Source organism: Schistocerca piceifrons, chromosome X (genome assembly GCF_021461385.2).
Source record: "Schistocerca piceifrons isolate TAMUIC-IGC-003096 chromosome X, iqSchPice1.1, whole genome shotgun sequence".
NCBI classification, from domain to species: Eukaryota; Metazoa; Arthropoda; class Insecta; order Orthoptera; family Acrididae; genus Schistocerca; species Schistocerca piceifrons.
The window spans coordinates 255,884,446-255,905,049 of NC_060149.1; the positions used below are offsets into that span (position 1 = coordinate 255,884,446).

Here is a 20,604-nt window from a genome sequence, read left to right on the forward strand (position 1 = left end):
TGACCTTCAGTAGACCTTGGGGGTTTTCTTTCCTTTGGTTTCGTGCACTGGGTCATTCTTTGGTGTGTAGTTGGATTGACTTGCCTGTTCCAGGTAGGAGGGATTGATGGCCTCATAGTTTGATCCCTTTAATCATTAAACTAACCAACCTCAATTGCAAAGATTGTAGAGAGGGCCCAGAGGGTTGTATGGCTGGTCATTGGCAACATCAGAGCCACGGGGGGGGGGGGGGGGGGGGGGGGGGGGAGGAAGCTGGTGAGCTTATCCACCACCAGCAGCCACATATTTCCCTGAAATGGTGTGGCAAAATCAGTGTGTACCCTTTCCCATGGGTAGTCTAGGGGTAGCCATGGAGAGAAATGCTGTTCTAGGGTCTCTACACCGGACCAAAGCTAACATCTTCAGATGTGTCATCACGCAATGCAAGGCTGGACGATATGTGGCCAGAGTGGGACTGGAGTGATGATTCAACATTCAGATTTGTCAGTGGCCAACAGCAAGACACTCTTTGTAGCATTGAGCCTGTGTTGTGTTGGAAAAAGCTGAGACTGCTTGTTTTGGCAAGTGCTGTAATCGCCCCAACTGCACCACTGACAAAACTTTGTGCACGACTGATTCACTGCGGCTATCTTCTGTATTGTCAGTGGGAAGTTGTCCGGGTTTGTTGCAGGTGCTGATCGAGTGAAAAACACTGTGTCTTGGCAGGCAATCAAACTTCCTTTTGGGGCCAATGGAAAGGTGGGAAAGGACATCTGTGTTGGCATGTTGGCAGTGGGATGAAAGTGAATTTTGTAATTACACCCTGCCACTGTAGACACGGCCCTCTCTTTCCCAGGAGCTTCGACCTATGCCCAAAAATCAATGTGAAGGGTTTTTGTTCAGTTAACAGGTGGAATCTTCTGCCAAACAAATCTGCATTAAACTTCTTGACACCAAAAACTACTGCTCCACAACTTGGGAACAGTTTTAAGTGCATTTTATGGAGATGTAGGGGATTGGTCTTTTAAAGCCATCTAACAGTTTATGGGATCAAACTGCCACAATGCTGTACTAGGATATATCTGGCGTGAGCATTAACTGCAGGCATTGGGTGTTGTGCTGTTTTGAGACAATACTTTAGGGATTGAAAAGCCTGTTAACAGAAAGCCGACCACACACATCTGACTCCCTTTTTGTGCATCTGGGAAATAAACTTCACATAGTGAGTGATCTTACCAAGAAGAGACTTCTTGCTACTGAAGATGTGGCCCAAGTGTTTAATGCTGGGGGCAAAAACACAACACTTGTCTCACAACATAAGCTGTTTACCAAGAGCTGCTTGAAACGAGATTTCAGGTTCCTGCAGTATATGCATGTGTCAGTGCTGTTACAGTGATATAATCTAAATAGTCATTGCACTGTGGATCATCCTGAATCAATTGCTCTAAGCATATTTGTAGAAGGTGGGGGCAATAGCAACTCTAAATGATAAAAAATTATACCTTTCAAGCTGAATGGCATATTTAAGACCAGCAACTGTTTAGATTCGCTGTCTAATGGAAGTTGTGGATAAACATCTTATTTTTGAAATATATTGGCTCTGGGCTACTTTCATTAACAAATTCTCTGAATGAGGCGTAGGATAAAGATCAGCATTGGACAAACTGATGATAGTTACCTTGAAATGGCCACAAATGCGTACATTAGGTGTTTTATGATGATTGTAGGCATCGTTCATTAATTGGTTGACACCAGTTACATGACATCTAGGTCCTTAACTTGTACAAGTTTGATCCAAGCAGCATTTCTAGCAACAACTGATAATGAGTGAGCTCTACAAAATCGGGCTCCAATAATGATTTCGTAGATTTTCTGCAATAAAATTTGTTGCACAGCTTAGCAATTGTTTGAAAACTGTGTATGTGTTGTGAAGAGAACCTAGATCAGAAAATGGCACTGTTCTGGTGATAAATTTATTTGGTCCACTATTTTGAAATCAATGTTATTAAAGCGGCCCTCAGGAGCTCAGCATTCATTTGCTGAGTACGGACTTGCCGACCCCGAAGTTCGTGAGTTAGGGACTGGTAAGCGCTGCAGGTCTCCTTATACCGTAAGCTCTGGGCACACTTAAACCACCACTGTATGGCACAGTATTGGAACGTTATGTGTCGCAGGAACCGCCCAGATCGCGAGGATGGTAAAAATCTCTACAAAAAAAACCTCAGTCTCAATGTGTGCTGCACGCTGATGAGATGCATGGCTGTTGAGATGAAGCAGTTATTAGCGGGCGACCTTTGGGGAACCTGCCGCACCTCATTTGTATAAGGTTTACTCAGGCACGAGGGGCTCTGTCCGAGTCGACCGTTGTTTCCTTAGCTGCTCGTGGGACCAAGATGGAACTCTCAAACTCATCTTCTTCTCCTCCCAGTGGGAAGGGTGTTAATGCCTGGGAGTATTCACACCCAATCCTCCAAACAAAGAAGGGAGGCTGGCCCTCTTGGTAATCTGCATCAGTTGAATTATATAGTAACAGGGCTCAAGGAGACTTAAGGGGATGGGGGGATGTTTGAAAAAGTGTCCCCCTTCTATATCCATAAAGACTTGGACGGACTTGCTGGAAGCCTGAAGTCTATAAAGTGGCTGTGGAGTGGTTGCCTACTGGTCGAGACTAGTGGGGCAAAGCAGATGGAACTATTTATGAAGACTGAAAAATTGGGTGAGTATGATGTAACTGTTTAACTGCATGATTCCCTTAACTCTAGCAAGGGTGTGGTCACGTGCCATGGCATTATGGATATCGACATAGCCAAATTTAAACAGGAATGGGCATTACAGGGGATAGTGGACGTAGAGAAAAGGATGTGTAGGAATAATGGAGAAATTGAGATCACCACCTTCACTGTGACCTTTAATTGTCCAGCATTGTTTGACCACATCATGGCAGGTTTCCTCCAACTTAGGGTTAGGCCTTATGTACCTAGCCCTATGTGGTGCTACAAATGCCAGTGTTTTGGTCACACAATGCTGAGTTGTGTGGGGTGAAGTGACCGATGGGAAATGTGGAAAGGCAGCCCGTGAAGCTGGGACTGTCAGTCAGTCTCTAGCAGTCTGTGTTAACTGCCACCCAGTCTGGAGCCAAGACTGCTCTGTTTTTGCAGAGGAATTAAAGATTCAGGAACTAAGTCACCAAGTGGATCCCCTATGCTGAAGCCAAAAAGGAATACAAGGTGATGAAATCTCCCGTCTTTACCAATTCTTATGCTTTCATGGTACAGAAACCTGTTCCTAAGGTCAATGCCTTGATGCAGACGTTGTCCAGTATACAACCATCCACCACCAGCACCTGTACTTGCAGGTGTACATGCCAAGGCAAAATGAGTAAGGACAAACCAATCCAAGCAGCTGCTACAGAAAAGACCAGCAACAGTTGTGTAGTGAATGTCAAGAAGGCACACAACAACCAGAGTGCCTCTCAAAACCCCCTCTCCCCCTCATCCTCGAAGAGAACAGGGTGCAGGGAAAGAAAGGTTCATGGCGTTTGGGTCAAAAGCTGTCCCGAGTGCCATCAGATGTCATTCTTTCACATCTGGCTGATGAGGACATCATGGAGTTAGGTGCCTTGGATCAAGGCAACCCCTCCACTCCCCCTCACTCTAAAAGTGCTTCACCTCCGCAGTCCAAAGATAGGGGTAAATTAAAACTAAATTGATGAAATGGCTCCCATCCTACAGTTGAACTTACAGGGGTTCAGGATGCATGTGGAGGAACTCAGTCTCTTATCTCAGGGTAGAACACTGTATCTCCAGAGATTCATTTCCATCAATTGTACACCCCTGAGCTACGAGGCTATGTTGTCCACAAAAAGGACAACCTGAGTGGAGAGAGAGCTAGAGGAAGAGTAGGTATTTTCATCAGTACCAAATTCCACTCCTCGCCTCTCTCACATAAGATGACTTTACAAGCAGTTGCTGTATCAGTGCACGTGCGCCGTCCGTTGACAATATGCATATAGTGCACTTGATGAAGAGGCCCTAACTGACCTTATTACTCAGCTTCCCTGCCCCTTCATCCTCTGTGGTGATTTTAATGCACACAATGTACTTTGGGGCACTGCAGCTACCTGCCCCAGAGGTAGAGCAATTGAGAGGCTTCTCGCCTCGTCATGCGCATACTTGCTAAATGTGGGACAGAGCACTCACATCTGCACAGCAACTGGGTCGTTCTGTACCATTGACCTCTTGCTTTGCTCTCCAGCTCTTGCACAGACTTCTCAATGGGAAGTGGGCGATGACTTGCATGGAAATGATCACTTCCCGATTTGGAAACCATCGTGATGGGTGCTTGGTAGGGTGGGAATGTCGAGACATGGTGGATCATATTACGAAAATTATCCACCGCACTGCTGCAGCATCCATTTCACAGTCCAAGGGCAATGTTCGAACTGGGCCAACTGGCTATAAAGTGTCCAGTCGGCTCTACCAAGCATCCATCACAGTGATTTCCAGATCAGGAAGTGATGACTTCCATGCAAGTCATCACTTGGTGAAGTGCCAACTGCTGCTCTGCAATTAGGATCAGGCATGCAGCTCTGCATAGGTTCAAGTGTTGTACAACTGCAGAGAAACTTGAAGTGTCACCAAGTTATTCAAGAGAGCAAGAAGAGGTCATGGCAACAGTTCCTGAACACCATTAATCATTCCAGCAAAAGTTCCGTTGTGTGGAAGACCATCAAGAGAATTTCTGGGAGAAGATGGAGGTGCCCGATCGCTATTGTAATGGGGAACGGTACTCTCCAAATCAATCTATGTGACATTGTCCAGACTATGGCAGCATATTTTGCCACAGTTACTGCAACAGCCAGTCAAGATCCAGGTTTTCAGCACCGTAGAGCGGTTGTCGAGAGGTGTAGTTTGGACTTCCGGTCCAACTCTGAAGATTACAACTGCCCATTTTCCATGTGGGAGCTGGATTCTGCATTGTCGGTGGCTCGTGACACACTCCCTGGTCACTACAGGATCCATTACAGTATGCTGCGACACCTCACAAGGTGAAACAAAGATATCCTTCTCCCACTTTTTGATGCCATTTGGGCATCAGATCACTTTCCCGACTTGTCGTGAGGCGATTTTACTCTTTTAAAACCTGGGAAAGACTATATATGCCCAAGTAGTTACCATAGTTTTGCCCTCACTAGCTGCATGGGGAAGACCTTGGAGCAGGTGGTCAACTGCCACCTTGTCTGTATTGTAGAATCCAGGCAACTTCTTAGTTGCTTTCAGTGTGGGTTCAGGAGGTATCGCTACACCTTCGATAACTTTGTCCTCCTGGAGACGGTTATACATCAGGCTTTCCTATGCCAGCATTGCCTTCTAGGCATATTTTTTGACATCTAGAAGGCCTACGATACTATTTGGAGACATCTTATCCTGGAGCAGCTTCATGAATGTGGTTTTTGTGGTTGTCTTCCAATTTTTATTCAGTCCTTTCTCTCGCCACAATATTTTAGGTACAAAGTCGGTGACATCCTGTCTGATAGCTTTGAGGAGAGCAGTGTCCCTCAAGGTAGCATTTTAAGTGTGACTGTCCCTGCCATAGCTATTAATAGCATTATGTCCATAGTGAAAAGTCCTGTTCGGTGTTCTTTGTTTGTGGATGACTTCTCAGTATTTTGCTCTTCAAGTCTCACAACAACATTATGGGTGCGTGGTGTATGGATCTGTGAGATCCTCTTATTTAAAGATGTTAGACACGGTGCACCATGAAGGGATTCGGTTGATCACTGGAGCATCCAGACAAGCCCCATACCAAGCTTCGATACGGAGGCTGGTGAACTGCCACTTCACGTCAGGCGACGGCTACTTACAGTGCACCAGGTGTATAAAACACTGTCCGCACCATACACGCCCACCTACCATACCGTTGCTCAGCCTCCACTGGAATGGCTTTTTCGTAACAGACAATAAGGCCCTATGGGATTCATGAACAAGACTGCCATCTAAATGGGTGTGGCCAGTCTTCATGTTTTACATCACTGTGGGAGTAGATTTCCACCTTGGCTTCTCCAAAGGCCCAGACTTGTTGCGGCGGCAGTGCTTTTTCGTCTAGTCAGGGGCTCCTCATTGACAAATTTCTTGCAGACCACAACCTGTATCTTCTTAATGATAGTTCCCCTACTCATATCAGTGTCATCTATGGCATTCTCTTTGCCGTTGTTTTGCTCACTACACCTCTCGTTCTTCCTTCTTTACACTGGCCCCCACATGATGACTTTTGCGACAGTGGCCACTTCCCATTGATTCTCTCATTCCCTCCCCACCTCTTGATGCCCAGGTTAACCCTCTGGGCTTTCCATTGTGTTGAAGGGTTTATATGTATATCTCCCAGGTTATGTTTACACCTTCTTCGTCAAGATTTATTGATAGTCACGAAGGCCTTGGCCTTACCTCCTCACTGGCCATGTTCTCCCCTCCTTTTCCATATGTTTCGTTTTGTTTTTCATGCTATTTTGTTTCCTCTTGTTCCCCTGTTGTCCCCGTTGTTGGGATCATAGTATACTATACTATACTATGGCATGGGCCTGGGAGGTGACAGCAGTGTTGGTGCCCCAACATTTGTAGCTTCTTTGGAGCACCCCTGCTCCCACAGTTTCCTCCCCCCACCCCCACCGTCCTCCTGTTCTTTACTCTTGTTGCTTCCCAGACGTTCGTTTTAGCTCTCTGTTTGCCCGTTCTCACTTCCCCTTGACTGGACTGCGCTGTTCGTACCTTGGTTTCTGCCAACTTGAATCATGGAACCGATGACCTCACTGTTTGGGCCCCCCCCCCCCCCCACCCTCCTCCCCAAAATCAACCAACCATCACAGAAGTGAAGCTTTCGAAATCTGTGCTGATTTGTGGAGAGAAGCTTCTCACTCTCAAGAAAATTTATTGTACTCAGAATTGGTATATGCTCAAGAATTCTGCAAAAACAGATGTTCATTTTGCAGTTCTATTCTTTTACGCTTATTATGTATGATAATCATCAGTGCTTTTTTCCAGTTGCTTGGATATTTCTGCTGGGTGAGAGATTCACAATAAATGCAAGCTAAGTATGGGGCCAATTACGATGGGAACTCTTCTAGAAAACAGAATTGGTATTCTATCTGGATGTGGCAATTTGTTTTCAACTTTTTCAGCTGCTTTTCAACCCTAGGGATACCTGTTTTTGTGCTCTCTGTGTAGGAGTTTTTGTGGTCGAACAACAGTATGTCTGTCTGATACCACAGTGTAAATGATTCTTTAAACGTAAAATGTAAAACTTCAGCCTTTTTTCTGGCTTTTTTTTGCCAAATCAGACTGGTCTATGAGTGACTGTACAGAAGCCTTGAGCTCGCCTGGGATTTTATCTGGGACCAGAATTGTCTGGGATTCTCAGCAAGATCTTTCAATAATGTATGACTGGAAGTTGTTGTATGCTTCACACATTGAAGTTGTTATAGACACTTGAATTTCTACTAACTTTTTCCTGTCGACAGTTCTGCGTTCTTTTATGAAGAAAGTGTGCAACAATTTGTTAGCTCGGCATATTCCAGATTTTGTTGTTAAACTGTGATTCATGTTCATCGTTAATCCGTTTACTCAGCATATATTCTCCAGTGTGCGGCTTACAGTCAGTTTAAACTTTGCCCATAATTCCTCTATGTCCATCATAGTGGAATGAAATGACATCCGTTCATTGTCCTAGTAGAATGCTAACAATGCTTATCTAATTTTTCCAGCATAAGTACTCTGCTGGGCTTTGTGATGGATTTCTTATTTTAGTAACTGTCCCAGTGATGATGATGATGATGATGATGTGATTTCTAATCCCTGTCTGTCTGTTGATACTGTTGAAAAGGTTAGGCCTATCTGTAGCTACATGGTCTAAAGTATTCCATTGGGTGTGGGTTGTCGCACTTGTTACTGTACTTAGTGCGACAGAATGAAGTGGCAACACCAGTTAGTCTGGCCAGGGGTTTGGAGTTTCCCTGGGTGTAAGGGGAATACTGGAGCTGTCCATCTCATTCCCTCTAAATTAATTTCCAGTTTGGGGCAAACACCTCAGCTTTGTACAACCTGTCAGAAAAATAAAAATCTGAACAGAATAAATGTATAACCTAGTAGCTGAGTAGCACATTTTATATTATGACAAGAAGGCATATATTAACTTTTGTGGTGACCTGCCTTTTAGTTTAACTGACAGGGAAACTAGTGTGGTAAAACTTACAAACTTTCGTGTAGTGTGTGTAGTCCATCTCAATCTAAGAGGCTGGAGATGTTAGTATATTAGAGGGTAATGGGCTCATCCTTTTGGACTCCGGTAATCAGCCATGCAGCCACATTTGTCTCCTGTCAGTTTTAGATGTTCCACAGTTTAATTTCTCTTTTTTATTGAAGTGTGTGTGTTTTAAGGAAGTTTTCTGTATTAAGCCTTGTGAAATTTTTAAAACAACTTTCAGCCGTACTTCTATCGTGGAATTAATGTGCAGATGCTAAGCTCCCAAATATCATATTAATTTATTGATGTTGTAATATAAAGCAAAAACTTGTTGCCCAGTTATTGGCTTTTTATATTGCCCCAGAGGGAGCAGTGGGAATTTATTAGCAGAAAAAGCAACTGTATGTTACCTCATGCTTTATTAAGTAAATAAACTTGTTGTGGATAGGTGCCACAACAGTATGATTGAATCTGTTTTGTATGTGATCAAGGGATGTTGTTGGGATGTTACTTAGTGCAAGCCAGAATCAGTTACCAACTCTTCACACTGTACTTTCTACATACATTGCATTTTGTCTAAAGAAAATGTGGAGATATGCAACTAGTTGTGAGAAACCACTTCTGCAAAATGTAAGAAAAATTAATTTCATGTAATTTAAGCAGCATTACTTATCTTCTCCCATTCATGTGTTCTCTTATTTGCCGTTGACTACAGGTCCCCGGTCTCGAAACTTGTCCTGTCACAAGGATGCAGCTGTTACAAATTACACATTTCTCAGTTGTATTATATTGCAGGAATAAAATAAGACCTCAAAGGCTTGAAGTCTCTTGTCTACATTCTGGTTATCTTTTCACTACCTCACATGTAAAATAAATAATTTCTTTGTTGGTTTTGCCTTTGTTATACACTGTTTTCTGTGATAAAATTCTCAAAGGACAATTTAACATATTTTGAGCCTAACAATATTACATTCACAAGTAATCACAGTACATGCTATGTAATTGTGTGACTTTGTGTATTATTTAACATGAATGTGTGGTTTTCAGTTGAAATGGTGTGCCTGGGTTGCCTTATATTGCTCCTGTATTAGCTTCGCAAGTTCACGCGTGAGTGATGATACTAAACAAATACTTAGCAGTTTCATGTAAGTATGTTAAAATGTAATGTGTTGTTACTTGTATGTTCTGTAAATATTTTGGTGAAGTGACTTCGTGTAAACTTGACCTTGCAGTAAAAGTGTGATTTGTTTTTCTGAACTGGTACTTTGATTTCAGTAGTTGTACCAAGTCTTGGTCACAAACAAATAACATTGATTGCCTTTTGAAATTAATTATAAAGTTCTCTAATTGTTGCAGCACTTATATTCCTGATATTTTACTGTGACACACATTTGGCCGGCCGCGGTGGCCGAGCGGTTCTAGGCGCTCCAGTCTGGAGCCGCGCTGCTGCTACGGTCGCAGGTTCGAATCCTGCCTCGGGCATGGATGTGTGTGATGTCCTTCGGTTTGTTAGGTTTAAGTAGTTCTGAGTTCTAGGGGACTGATGACCACAGCAGTTAAGTCCCATAGTGCTCAGAGCCATTTTTGACACACATTTCTGTGTAGGGAATGATCTTAAGATGATATTAAGATCGGTAATCAAGGTTATTGTTTCGTTACATTCTGGATACCTATTACTATTTTGCAATATTTTGGTTCATTGTCAAACTAAATTAATTTGTATCTTTAGACTGAAAGTTTTGTAGGAAAAAAGAGACTATGTAGCTATTAAATAAGGAAGATATCAGAAATTTTCAGGTGGTCACATAAGTGAAGCTTTTTCAGAACTATGTAGCAGCTCAAACATTGCAAGCATCAAATTTAAGTTTTGATAAATTGGAATTATTTCTCAGAACACATGTTCAAGATAAAGCTAATAAAAAAATGGAGTGGATGTAGCAAATATTTTTATGTAGGCCCAAAACTAAACTAAACTGAAACCCCTTATATAAATTTTCATTGATTTCACGTTGAATATGTCATGAATATAGCACCTTTCCTTGCTAATATGTATCAAGATTCTGTTGTGCAGCCATCAGGAAAAGAACATATTACTTCTGCTTATAAAACGAGTAAAAGGCTGGGTACACAGACTTACAGACCAATATCACTAATATCTGCCCTTTTGAAAGAATCAAGATCATATTGTAATAAGCTCATACATGGACATTCCAGGAAGAAAAGAAGCTGCTCTTGAAGAATCAGTGTGGAACACTGAAAATCTGCTTGCTTTATTCAAAAACAATGCCAGGCAAATGATAGATGTAGGTGAACACAGATATACCATCTACCAAGTTTCTGAAATAAATTAGACTCTGTAAGTCATCATCTATGAGAGGTATTTGAGAGGGGGAGGGGGTGGGGGAGGGGGAGAGAGAGCACTGGAGGCTGGTAAACAGGAATGTCTACCTTTTTTTCAAAAGTAGTTCCCAGCACTGTTGAGGCACTTGCCCACTGCAACATATGGTGGTGAATGGCTCTCGTAAAACTTCTTGGTGTGCATTGTGAACCAATTCCAAACACACCAGTTGATATCCTTGCAAGAGGCAAACCTTTTGCTTCTGAGCCTTCTTTAGGTCACCAAAATGTCATAATTGCTGGGAGACAGGTCCAGACTGTATGGAGTGTGACTGAGGACCTCTCATTGTGTATGGGGGCCTCAAATTGTCATAGAGCAAAATGATGCCTTGGGTGAGCTGCCCTGATAGTTTCAATCCGATTGCATGGCAAAGGGCAGTCAAGGTTCATGAGTATCACTGCACATGCACTGTTGTCCCATTCTGCTGGAAGGAGATAATTTGGGGGTCCTCTACGTCAGAGAAGAAGGTGACCCAAACTTTCCCACACTTGTGTGGACAATCCAGTATTTTTTGTGGCAACAACTGTGTTTGCTTAGAGTCTTCATCATTTAGTGTCTGGTTCAAAGTGATGACACTATGTTTCATAATCAGTGACCAGTTAACAGGAACTCGTTGCCTCTCTTGGCACAGTGCAGCAGGTGTTCAGGATAGTCCCATTTGACATACTTCCTGTGCTGGTTAAAAATTGAGAAGCACCCATTGAGGTGCACACTTTGCAAGACTAACATACATCCTTAATGAATGCGTGAACCCTTCAGACTCTTAATCTGAACTCTGCAGCAATAGCTGCTATTGTAATGCGCCAGTCTTGAATAATCTCCTGGACAATGGCATTGGTTGTACAATAGCATTGGTAATGGGGTAATATGGCATTCCATCCCTGAATTGCTTATGCCACATCTTCACACTTGTAACGGACATGATGTACTCTCATACACTAGTACCATTCTTCGAAGCATTTCTGTTCCCCACACTCCTACTTGATAGCTACACACTAAACCCCTGAGCTTTTCTTTTGAAACCTCCATTTCACTGTTTTCAGCAGACTAAGTGCAGTGGATGTTTGACATGTGTGCACGTGCTTGCTCTGTTGTCTCATCGGTATACACCCATGTCCCTCTAGTGGTGCATTTGGGACCTTAGTGCTCTAATAGGGTGTGCACCATCTTCCGCGGCCAGTGACATTACAATTCTTTCAGTAGTTTTCATACAACCTCTGGCTTGTTTCTTTTTGAATACACTTTATAATAGCCAAGGTACAGTGTTTTCACAGATATACAGTTTTGTTGAATAATGCTTGAAAAATAGAACCAAGTATGTTACACTGGATGGGAAACATTAAAAAGAAATGAAAGGTGGGATTGAGTGAGACTAAAGAAGCATAGTAGAACCTCTAATGTCGCCAGTAAAAATAATTTATATGATCAGATGAGATCAGCAGCACTATCAGATTGTTCATCAACAATGTTGCTGTCTACAGGGAAGTATCGCTACTGAACAGTTGCAAGAAAGTGCAGAAATACTTTGACAAAATTAACATTTGGAGTGTATCATCTCCCATGGATTACTGTTGTGGTCTCCAGTCCAAAGACTGCTTTGATGAAAATCTCCATGCAACTCTATCCTGTGCAAGCCTCTTCTCTATGTATCTACTGCAACCTGCATCAGTATTTGAACCTACTTACTGTTCTCCCCCCTCCCTGCACACCTCACTCCATTACAAAACTGACGATACCTTCCTGCTTCAGGATGTGTTCTATGAACTGATCTCTGCTTCTAGTCAACCTGTACCATACTTTCCTTTTTTCCACTGTTCATTTAAGCACCTCATAAGTTACTCGATCTACCCATCTAATCTTGAGCACCATGTCAAGAAAGCTTCTGTTCTCTTATTGTGTGAACTGTTTATCATCTACATTTCACTTCCATACAAGGTTATACACCAGACAAATACCTCATAAGACTTCCTGACACTTAAATTTGTATTTGTTGTCAACAAATTAGTCTTTTTCAAAAATGCTGCTATTTATGTTATAGCAAGTCTGCATTTTACATCCTTTCTACTTCAGCCCAAATAGAAAATACTCGTCTACTACTTTTATTTCCTAATCAAATTCCTTCAGTGTCACCTGATTTGCTTACATTTCATTACTCATGTTTTACTTTTGTTGACGTTCACGTTACAATTCTTTTTTTCCATGTTATAACCCACTTCAAAGACTCAATGCATTCCATTCAATTGCTCTTCCAAGTCTTTCGGTGTTCCTGACAGAATTACAATGACATTGGCAACATAACCTCAAACTTTTTATTTCCTCTCCCTGAACTACCTACCCGAAAGCTCCAAATTTTTCTTTGGTTTCATTTCTTACTTGCTCAGTGTACAGATTGCAGGGATACTCTACAACCTTGTCTCATTCCCATCTCAACCACTGCTTCCCTTTCATGCCCCTTGACTCTTACAACTGTTGTCTGCTTTCTGTAAAAGTTGCAAATAACCTTTTGCTCCCTATATTTTACCCCCACTATATTCAGAATTTTGGAAGATGCATTCAAGTCAACAGTGTCAAAAGCTTTCTGTAAATCTACAAACACTATAAACGTGGGCTTACCTTTGTGGAACTTACCTTCTAAGATAAGTTGAAGGGTCAGTATTGCATCACATGTACCTAGATTTACCTAGAGCTCAAACTGACTTCCATCAGGTTGGCTTCTACCAGATTTTCCTTTGTTCTGTAAATAATTACTGTCATTATTTAGCAAGCATTACTTACTAAACTGATAGTTCAGTAATATTCACACCTGTCAGGACCTGCTTTCTCTGCAATTGGAATTATTACATTCTTCTTGAAGTCTGAGAGTGTTTTCCCATCTTCCCATCTTCCACATTGTGCACACCAGCTGGAATAGTTTCATCATGCTGGTTTTCCTAAACATCTGAATAATTCTGAAGGAACGTTGTCTGCTCCCGGGGCCTTGTTTCGACTTGGGTCTTTCAGTGGTCTGGCATATTCTTCTTTCTTCCAGCATTCAGCTTTCCCTTCTTTGCCTAGTACTGGTTGGCCATCTGAACTCTTGATATTTATACAGCCACTTCTTTCGTTCAGTCTCTGTAACTTTTCTGTAGGTGGCGTCCATCTTTTCCTGTAGTTACATGTGCTTCTACATCCATACATTTCTTGTGCAGCCAGTTCTGCTTTACAATTTTGCGCTTTGGCACTCATTTTTAAACGATTGTATTCCCTTTTGTCTGCTTGATGTGCTGGATCTTTATATTTCACCAATAAGCTTCCGTATCTCGTGTGTTTGAGGATTTCTACATCTACATTTATACTCCGCAAGCCACCCAACGGTGTGTGGCGGAGGGCACTTTACGTGCCACTGTCATTACCTCCCTTTCCTGTTCCAGTCGCGTATGGTTCGCGGGAAGAACGACTGTCTGAAAGCCTCCGTGCGCGCTCTAATCTCTCTAATTTTACATTCGTGATCTCCTCGGGAGGTATAAGTAGGGGGAAGCAATATATTCGATACCTCATCCAGAAACGCACTGGGCTTTTTCTTTTTGCCTATTTGATCCTCTGCTTCCTTCACGGTTTCATCTCGAGGCTATCCATTTGTTTTGTACTTCTTGCACCTGTTCATCAATTTGGCCAAATGCTCCCACTGAAATTCTAAACAGTCTCTGGTTTGTTCAACTTATCCAGGCCTCCTCTCCTCTCCTCGATTTCCTACCTTTATGCAGTTTCATTTTAATTCTGCAGTTTCTAAGCAATAAATTATGGTCAGGGCACACGTCTGCCCCTAGAAATGTTTTGCAGTTTTAAAATGTGGTTTCAAAATGGTCTGTTCTATCATTACATAATCTGTTTGAAACCTTCTGGTGTCTCCAGGTATCTTCCACGAATATAATCTTCTTTCATGATTCTTAAACCAAGTGTTAGTGATGATTAAATTACGTTTTGTGTAAAATTCCTCTTCATTCCTCTCCTCTAGTCAAAGTTCTCCTGATATATTTCCTTCTCTTTGTTTTCCTATTATCAAGTTCCAGTCCCCCATCACAAATAAATTTTCATGTCCCTTAACTATCCAAATAATTTCTTGTATCTTATCATGCTAGATGGCATATAAACTTGTATTATTGTGGTGGTGTTGGCTTTGTGTCTTTCTTGTCTATGATAATGCCTTCACTGTGCCATTTATAGTAGCTTACCCCCATTTTTATTTTATTATTCATTATTGGACTTAATCGTGCATTGCCCATTTGATTTTGTATTTATGACCCTGTACTCACCAGACGAGCAGTCCTTTTCTTCCTTCTATCACATTTCATTAATTCCCATGGTATCAAACTTGAAGCTTTCCATTTACTTTTTAAATTCTCTAGCCTGCCTACTCTATTAAGGCATGTAACTTTCCATGCTCCAACCCATAGAATGGTGTGTTTTTCCTGATGACATTCTCCTGGGTAGTCCTTGCTGTAGATCCTAATGGGGGATTTTTTTACCTCCAGAGTATTTTACCCAAGAGGATGTTGTCATTATTTAACCATATAGTAGAGGTGTAGGCTGTCAGGAAAAATATCTGTAGTTTCCCCTTGCTTTCAGCTGTTCACAGTACTAGCATAGCTAGGCCATGTTGGTGTAATGTTACAGGGACAGATTATTCGTTCATTTGGACTGCTGTCTCTGCAACTACTGGAAAGGCTGATATCCCTCTTCAGGTGCCATTGGATAGTCTGCCTTCTACACAGTTAAACCTCTGTTTTGGTTGGTTGGTTGGATGAATAAAGGGACCAAACTACTAGGTCACCAGTCCCTTTTTCCTTGAACAGATAGGTCTAGATGACTGTATGTCAGAGACAGCCTACCACACAAAAACAAGAAGAAGAAACTTGAAGGTCAGCAAAGCTGAAATAAGCGACAAAAAGAAGAAAGGGAGACACAATAAGAATGGCAAGTGATGTGCCCCACCTAGGGAGCAGCTGGAAGCCCCTGAAAGCAGAGTCCAATGAGGGGATATACATTCCCCACCCGCCACTTACCAGAGGTACTCCACTCAGCAATTGCCTTCTAGGGACTAGCAAGGGAAGCACAGCGGGAGAAAAGGTGAAAAAGTCTAATGGACCATGTGGGGGGCGGGAGTAAAAGAGCACGTGAGGGGGGGGGGGGGAGTAAAAGAGCACGTGGGGGGGGGGGGGGGAGTAAAAGAGCACGTGGGGGGGGGGGGGAGTAAAAGAGCAGGTAGAATGAGGACTAGGGTGTACCACCAACCACAAACAACCACAGCCTGGTCTGGGCAGAGGGGGCAACAGTATTCTGCCAACCTGTAAATGGGCCAATAAGATTAAGTGGCTCTACTGTAAAGAGTGGTAAAAGCGCTCTTCACAAATAGAACATAAAGCTAGATCCAGGGGTAGCGAATCAGGGAGATAGTCCGTTAAAGGGCGGTTAGGTTGGAACAGACCTGCAAAAATGTGCACCACCATCAAACAGGAGCTATGACGACAGTAGGGGGGAGTCCTCGCTCCAGAGGAGACAACTATGAGTCAGCAAAGTATGGCCAATACAGAGCCGGCTAAAGATGGTAGGGTCCTAGTGAGAGGCCTGCATAGAGTACCTCTGCAGATTTATAGTATCTTTTATCACCAGTAGTTTGTTTGGTGCCATTCCATATTCCAGGCACCTAAAACTTGATGGCATAATACAGATCAGAGGTCTGTTTCCAGAATACCGAATTCAAGAGTTGGCTTATTGGCTAACAGAGTTCATTCCCTGGGACCCTTATGTGGCCTGGGGCCTAGGTGAAGGTCATTGAGTGTCTGCACTCTTAAAGGACATGCAGGGAATCTTGGACAGCAATGACCAAGGGATGGCAAGGGTAGCACTGGTTGAAAGCATGAAAACTGCTCAAGTAGTTGCTGTAGATGAGAAAGGACCCACCAGTGCAGGAACGGATATGCTTAAGAGCACGAGAGATGGCTACAAACTCCACAGTGAAAACACTACAGCTGTCCAGCAAGGAATGCAGTTCAGTACGTCCCATGTGAGTATAAGCAAAGCATATGTGACCATCAAGCCATCAGTGCAGACTTCTTGTGAACCCCAGGATGTAAAAAGGATGGCGAAACAGAGCGAGGTGGCGCAGTGGTTAGCACACTGGACTCGCATTCGGGAGGACGACGGTTCAATCCCGTCTCCGGCCGTCCTGATTTAGGTTTTCCGTGATTTCCCTAAATCACTTCAGGCAAATGCTGGGATGGTTCCTTTGAAAGGGCACGGCCGATTTCCTTCCCCATCCTTCCCTCACCCGAGCTTGCGCTCCGTCTCTAATGACCTCGTTGTCGACGGGACGTTACACAATAATCTCCTCAAAGGATGGAGAAAAATTGGCAGCGGAGGGCCTCAGCATGAACAGTCTTTCCGACCTTGTGATAGGTCAAGATGAAGCTTTGGCTGAGTGATGTGCCAAGGAGGTGTACTTGAGTGGGTCCAGAGGAAAAACTGAAGTTCAGAGAGGATAGACCGGATGCGGATTGCAATCATAATCCCAGATCCGGGCCTGGACCCTTGTTGCGGGAGATGAACTACCATGTTTGGAAGAAGGAGATGGTAGTTTGGATGCTTAGTGGAGCTGCAAATGTGAATAGCATAATTGACAAGCTGCTGTTGGTGCCTGATCTGCAATGGAGAGACCCCAGCCTTCATGAGTAAGCTGTTCACAGGGCTTGTTTGAAAGGCTCCTGTTGCAAGTCGAACCCCGCAGTGGTGTATCAGATCCAGTATCAGTAATGCTAAGGGCGATACCAAACCAAATGCCAGACTTCCATAATGAAGGTGGGATTGTATCAGGGCTGTGTAAAGCTGCAGAAGGGTAGTGCGATCTGCATCCCAGCTGGTGTTATTCGGGCAGCAGTGTGTGTTCTACATCTACATCTACAGCCATACTCCGCAAGCCACCTGACGGTGTGTGACGGAGGGTACCCTGAGTACGTCTATCGGTTCTCCCTTCTATTCCAGTCTCGTATTGTTCGTGGAAAGAAGGATTGTCTGTATGCTTCTGTGTGGGCTCTAATCTCTCTGATTTTATCCTCATGGTCTCTTCGCGAGATATACATAGGAGGGAGCAATATACTGCTGGACTCTTCGGTGAAGGTATGTTCTCGAAACTTCAACAAAAGCCCGTACCGAGCCACTGAGCGTCTCTCCTGTAGAGTTTTCCACTGGAGTTTATCTATCATCTCCGTAACGCTTTCATGATTACTAAATGATCCTGTAACGAAGTGCGCTGCTCTCCGTTGGGTCTTCTCTATCTCTTCTATCAACCCTATCTGGTACGGATCCCACATCGCTGAGCAGTACTCAAGCAGTGGGCGAACGAGTGTACTGTAACCTACTTCCTTTGTTTTCGGATTGCATTTCCTTAGGATTCTTCCAATGAATCTGTCTGGTATCTGCTTTACCGACGATCAACTTTATATGATCATTCCATTTCAAATCACTCCTAATGCGTACTCCCAGATAATTTATGGAATTAACTGCTTCCAGTTGCTGACCTGCTATTTTGTAGCTAAATAATAAGGGATCTATCTTTCTATGTATTTGCAGCACATTACACTTGTCTACATTGAGATTCAATTGCCATTCCCTGCATCATGCGTCAATTCGCTGCAGATCCTCTTGCATTTCAGTACAATTTTCCATTGTTACAACCTCTCGATACACCACAGCATCATCTGCAAAAAGCCTCAGTGAACTTCCGATATCATCCACCAGGTCATTTATGTATATTGTGAACAGCAACGGTCCCATGACACTCCCCTGTGGCACACCTGAAATCACACTTACTTCGCAAGACTTGTCTCCATTGAGAATGACATGCTGCGTTCTGTTATCTAGGAACTCCTCAATCCAATCACACAATTGGTCTGATAGTCCATATGCTCTTACTTTGTTCATTAAACGACTGTGGGGAACTGTATCGAATGCCTTGTGGAAGTCAAGAAACACGGCATCTACCTGGGAACCCGTGTCTATGGCCCTCTGAGTCTCGTGGACGAATAGCGCGAGCTGGGTTTCACACGACCGTCTTTTTTGAAACCCATGCTGATTCCTACAGAGTAGATTTCTAGTGTGTTAAGGTACAACTAGTACTTTCGCTTAAAGCTGGTGAAGATGGGGAATCAAAATTGACCAACAATATAAAACCAGTCCTAAGAAGTGGTAAGTCTCCACCACATTGAGTAGTTGGTCATCGAGGTTAAGTTCTGATTGTGGGTGAATGGTACGACGTTGACAGAAGTGCATGACCCAAGTCTTGGCAGCTGAAAATTGAAGCCATAGGTGAGGGCCCATGCCTGCACATTTTGTATGGTGCCTTCCAATTGACATTCATGCCCACATTAGAGGAGCAATAGTAGAGGCAAAACTAGTCAGCATACAAGGCGGGTGATACTGGGGACCCCACAACCATTGATTGCTACTGGAAAGAGAGGAACATTCAGTACAGTTCCATGTGGGACCCCATTCTCTTGGATATGGTGGGTACTGTGTGAAGCACCAGCTCAAACCTGAAACATATGGTGTGACAGGAAGTTCTGGATGAAAATCAGGAGTGAATCCTGGAGACCCCACTCATGTAAGGTAGCAAGATGTGGGGTCATACGCCTTTTGTATGAAGAAGGAGATGGCTGTAAGGTGTTGATGTTGCGAAAAAGCCATTCAGATGACAAGAGCCCAGGTAAACTTACAGATTATTAGTAGTGGAACAGCCTTGGCAAAACCCACCCTGGGTCGAAGCCAGGAGACTCGAACCCAGATGCCGGCACTCAAGCAACTTACAGAGACCACTGATGAGACTAATTTGGCGATAACTGTTCATCTTGAGAGGGTACTTACCTGGTTTCAGTATTGGGACAATGTTTTCTTGCCATTGTGGTGGGAAATAGCTCTTGCTCCAGATGCAGTTAAAGATGACAACGATAGGATGCTGACAGTTCACCAGTAGGTGCCTGATTGTTTAGTTGTGGATGTGATCCAGCCCTGGGGCTGTATCAGGTCAGTGGGCTAAGACACTGACAAATACCCACTCACCGAATGGAACATTATATGGCTCCAGGTGGTGTGTAGTAAAAGGTAATTGCTTTTTCTCAACCCACTTTTTAGAAGAGGGAAGGCAGGCTGATAATTCTTAGATGCTTAGGCTTGAGCGTAGACCAGAGCAAAATGTTTGGCGATGGCATCTGAATCAGTGTAGATAGTGCGATTCAAGGTAATACCAGGTACACGAGGCACAAGGAGTGTCAGCATGTAGTGCTCTTCCACAATCTCGACAGATTGGGCTAGCATTGCAATGAATTTCAGGCACTTGAAGCACCACACAGGGAGGGGGGAGTACGTATGGTTCCACATCATATTGGTATACCATCACATTGACATTTTCAGGCAATGAATCACTCTCAAAGGCCAAGAGGAAGGCACCAATAGTGTCCCTATTGTCATTTGGTCCCCTTATGTACACATCGCTCCAAGTTGGTGCGTAGCTCATCATCAGATTGTAAGAGCAGGTATCTGTGGTAAATGATGCCCTAAATAAAATTTAGACTTTTGTGGGGAATGACAGTCACTGGTATGTCACCCAGCTTGTTACTAGAAAGTAGTGCCCGTGACTGGGCAGGGGATGCCATTTCGATCAAAATTGACCGACTTTTCATTTTAGAGATGGGTGCCACTATCCCAAACTTGTCTTCTAAGTTCTCCACAAAGAATAAGGGCTTTGTGGCCGAGAAGGAATTGCCCACAGTCCATGTACAAACCAAGTATTGTGGGGATTTTTACTCTGCTTGCCACTTAGCCCTACATCCCTCACACAGTGTAGACAGGGAAGGAAACGTGGGACGTATCTATCTGCATTGAAATATGACTGTCCTTTCACAGAGACTGCTGGGGTTGCTTTATTTGTGGCTCATCCACCATGGTGCCACCCACTCTAAACA

At 43.4% G+C, this 20,604-nt stretch overlaps 1 protein-coding gene across 1 annotated transcript in view; it reads left to right on the forward strand.

Moving 5' to 3' along the window:
• Window positions 1-20,604, forward strand: part of LOC124723134 (PAT complex subunit Asterix) — a 79,441-nt gene that overhangs the window by 49,316 nt on the left and 9,521 nt on the right. Inside the window, exon 3 of the mRNA XM_047248322.1 lies at window positions 9,262-9,359. Within this exon, the coding sequence (XP_047104278.1) occupies window positions 9,262-9,359 (98 nt within the window). The remainder of the gene's footprint in view (window positions 1-9,261; window positions 9,360-20,604) is intronic.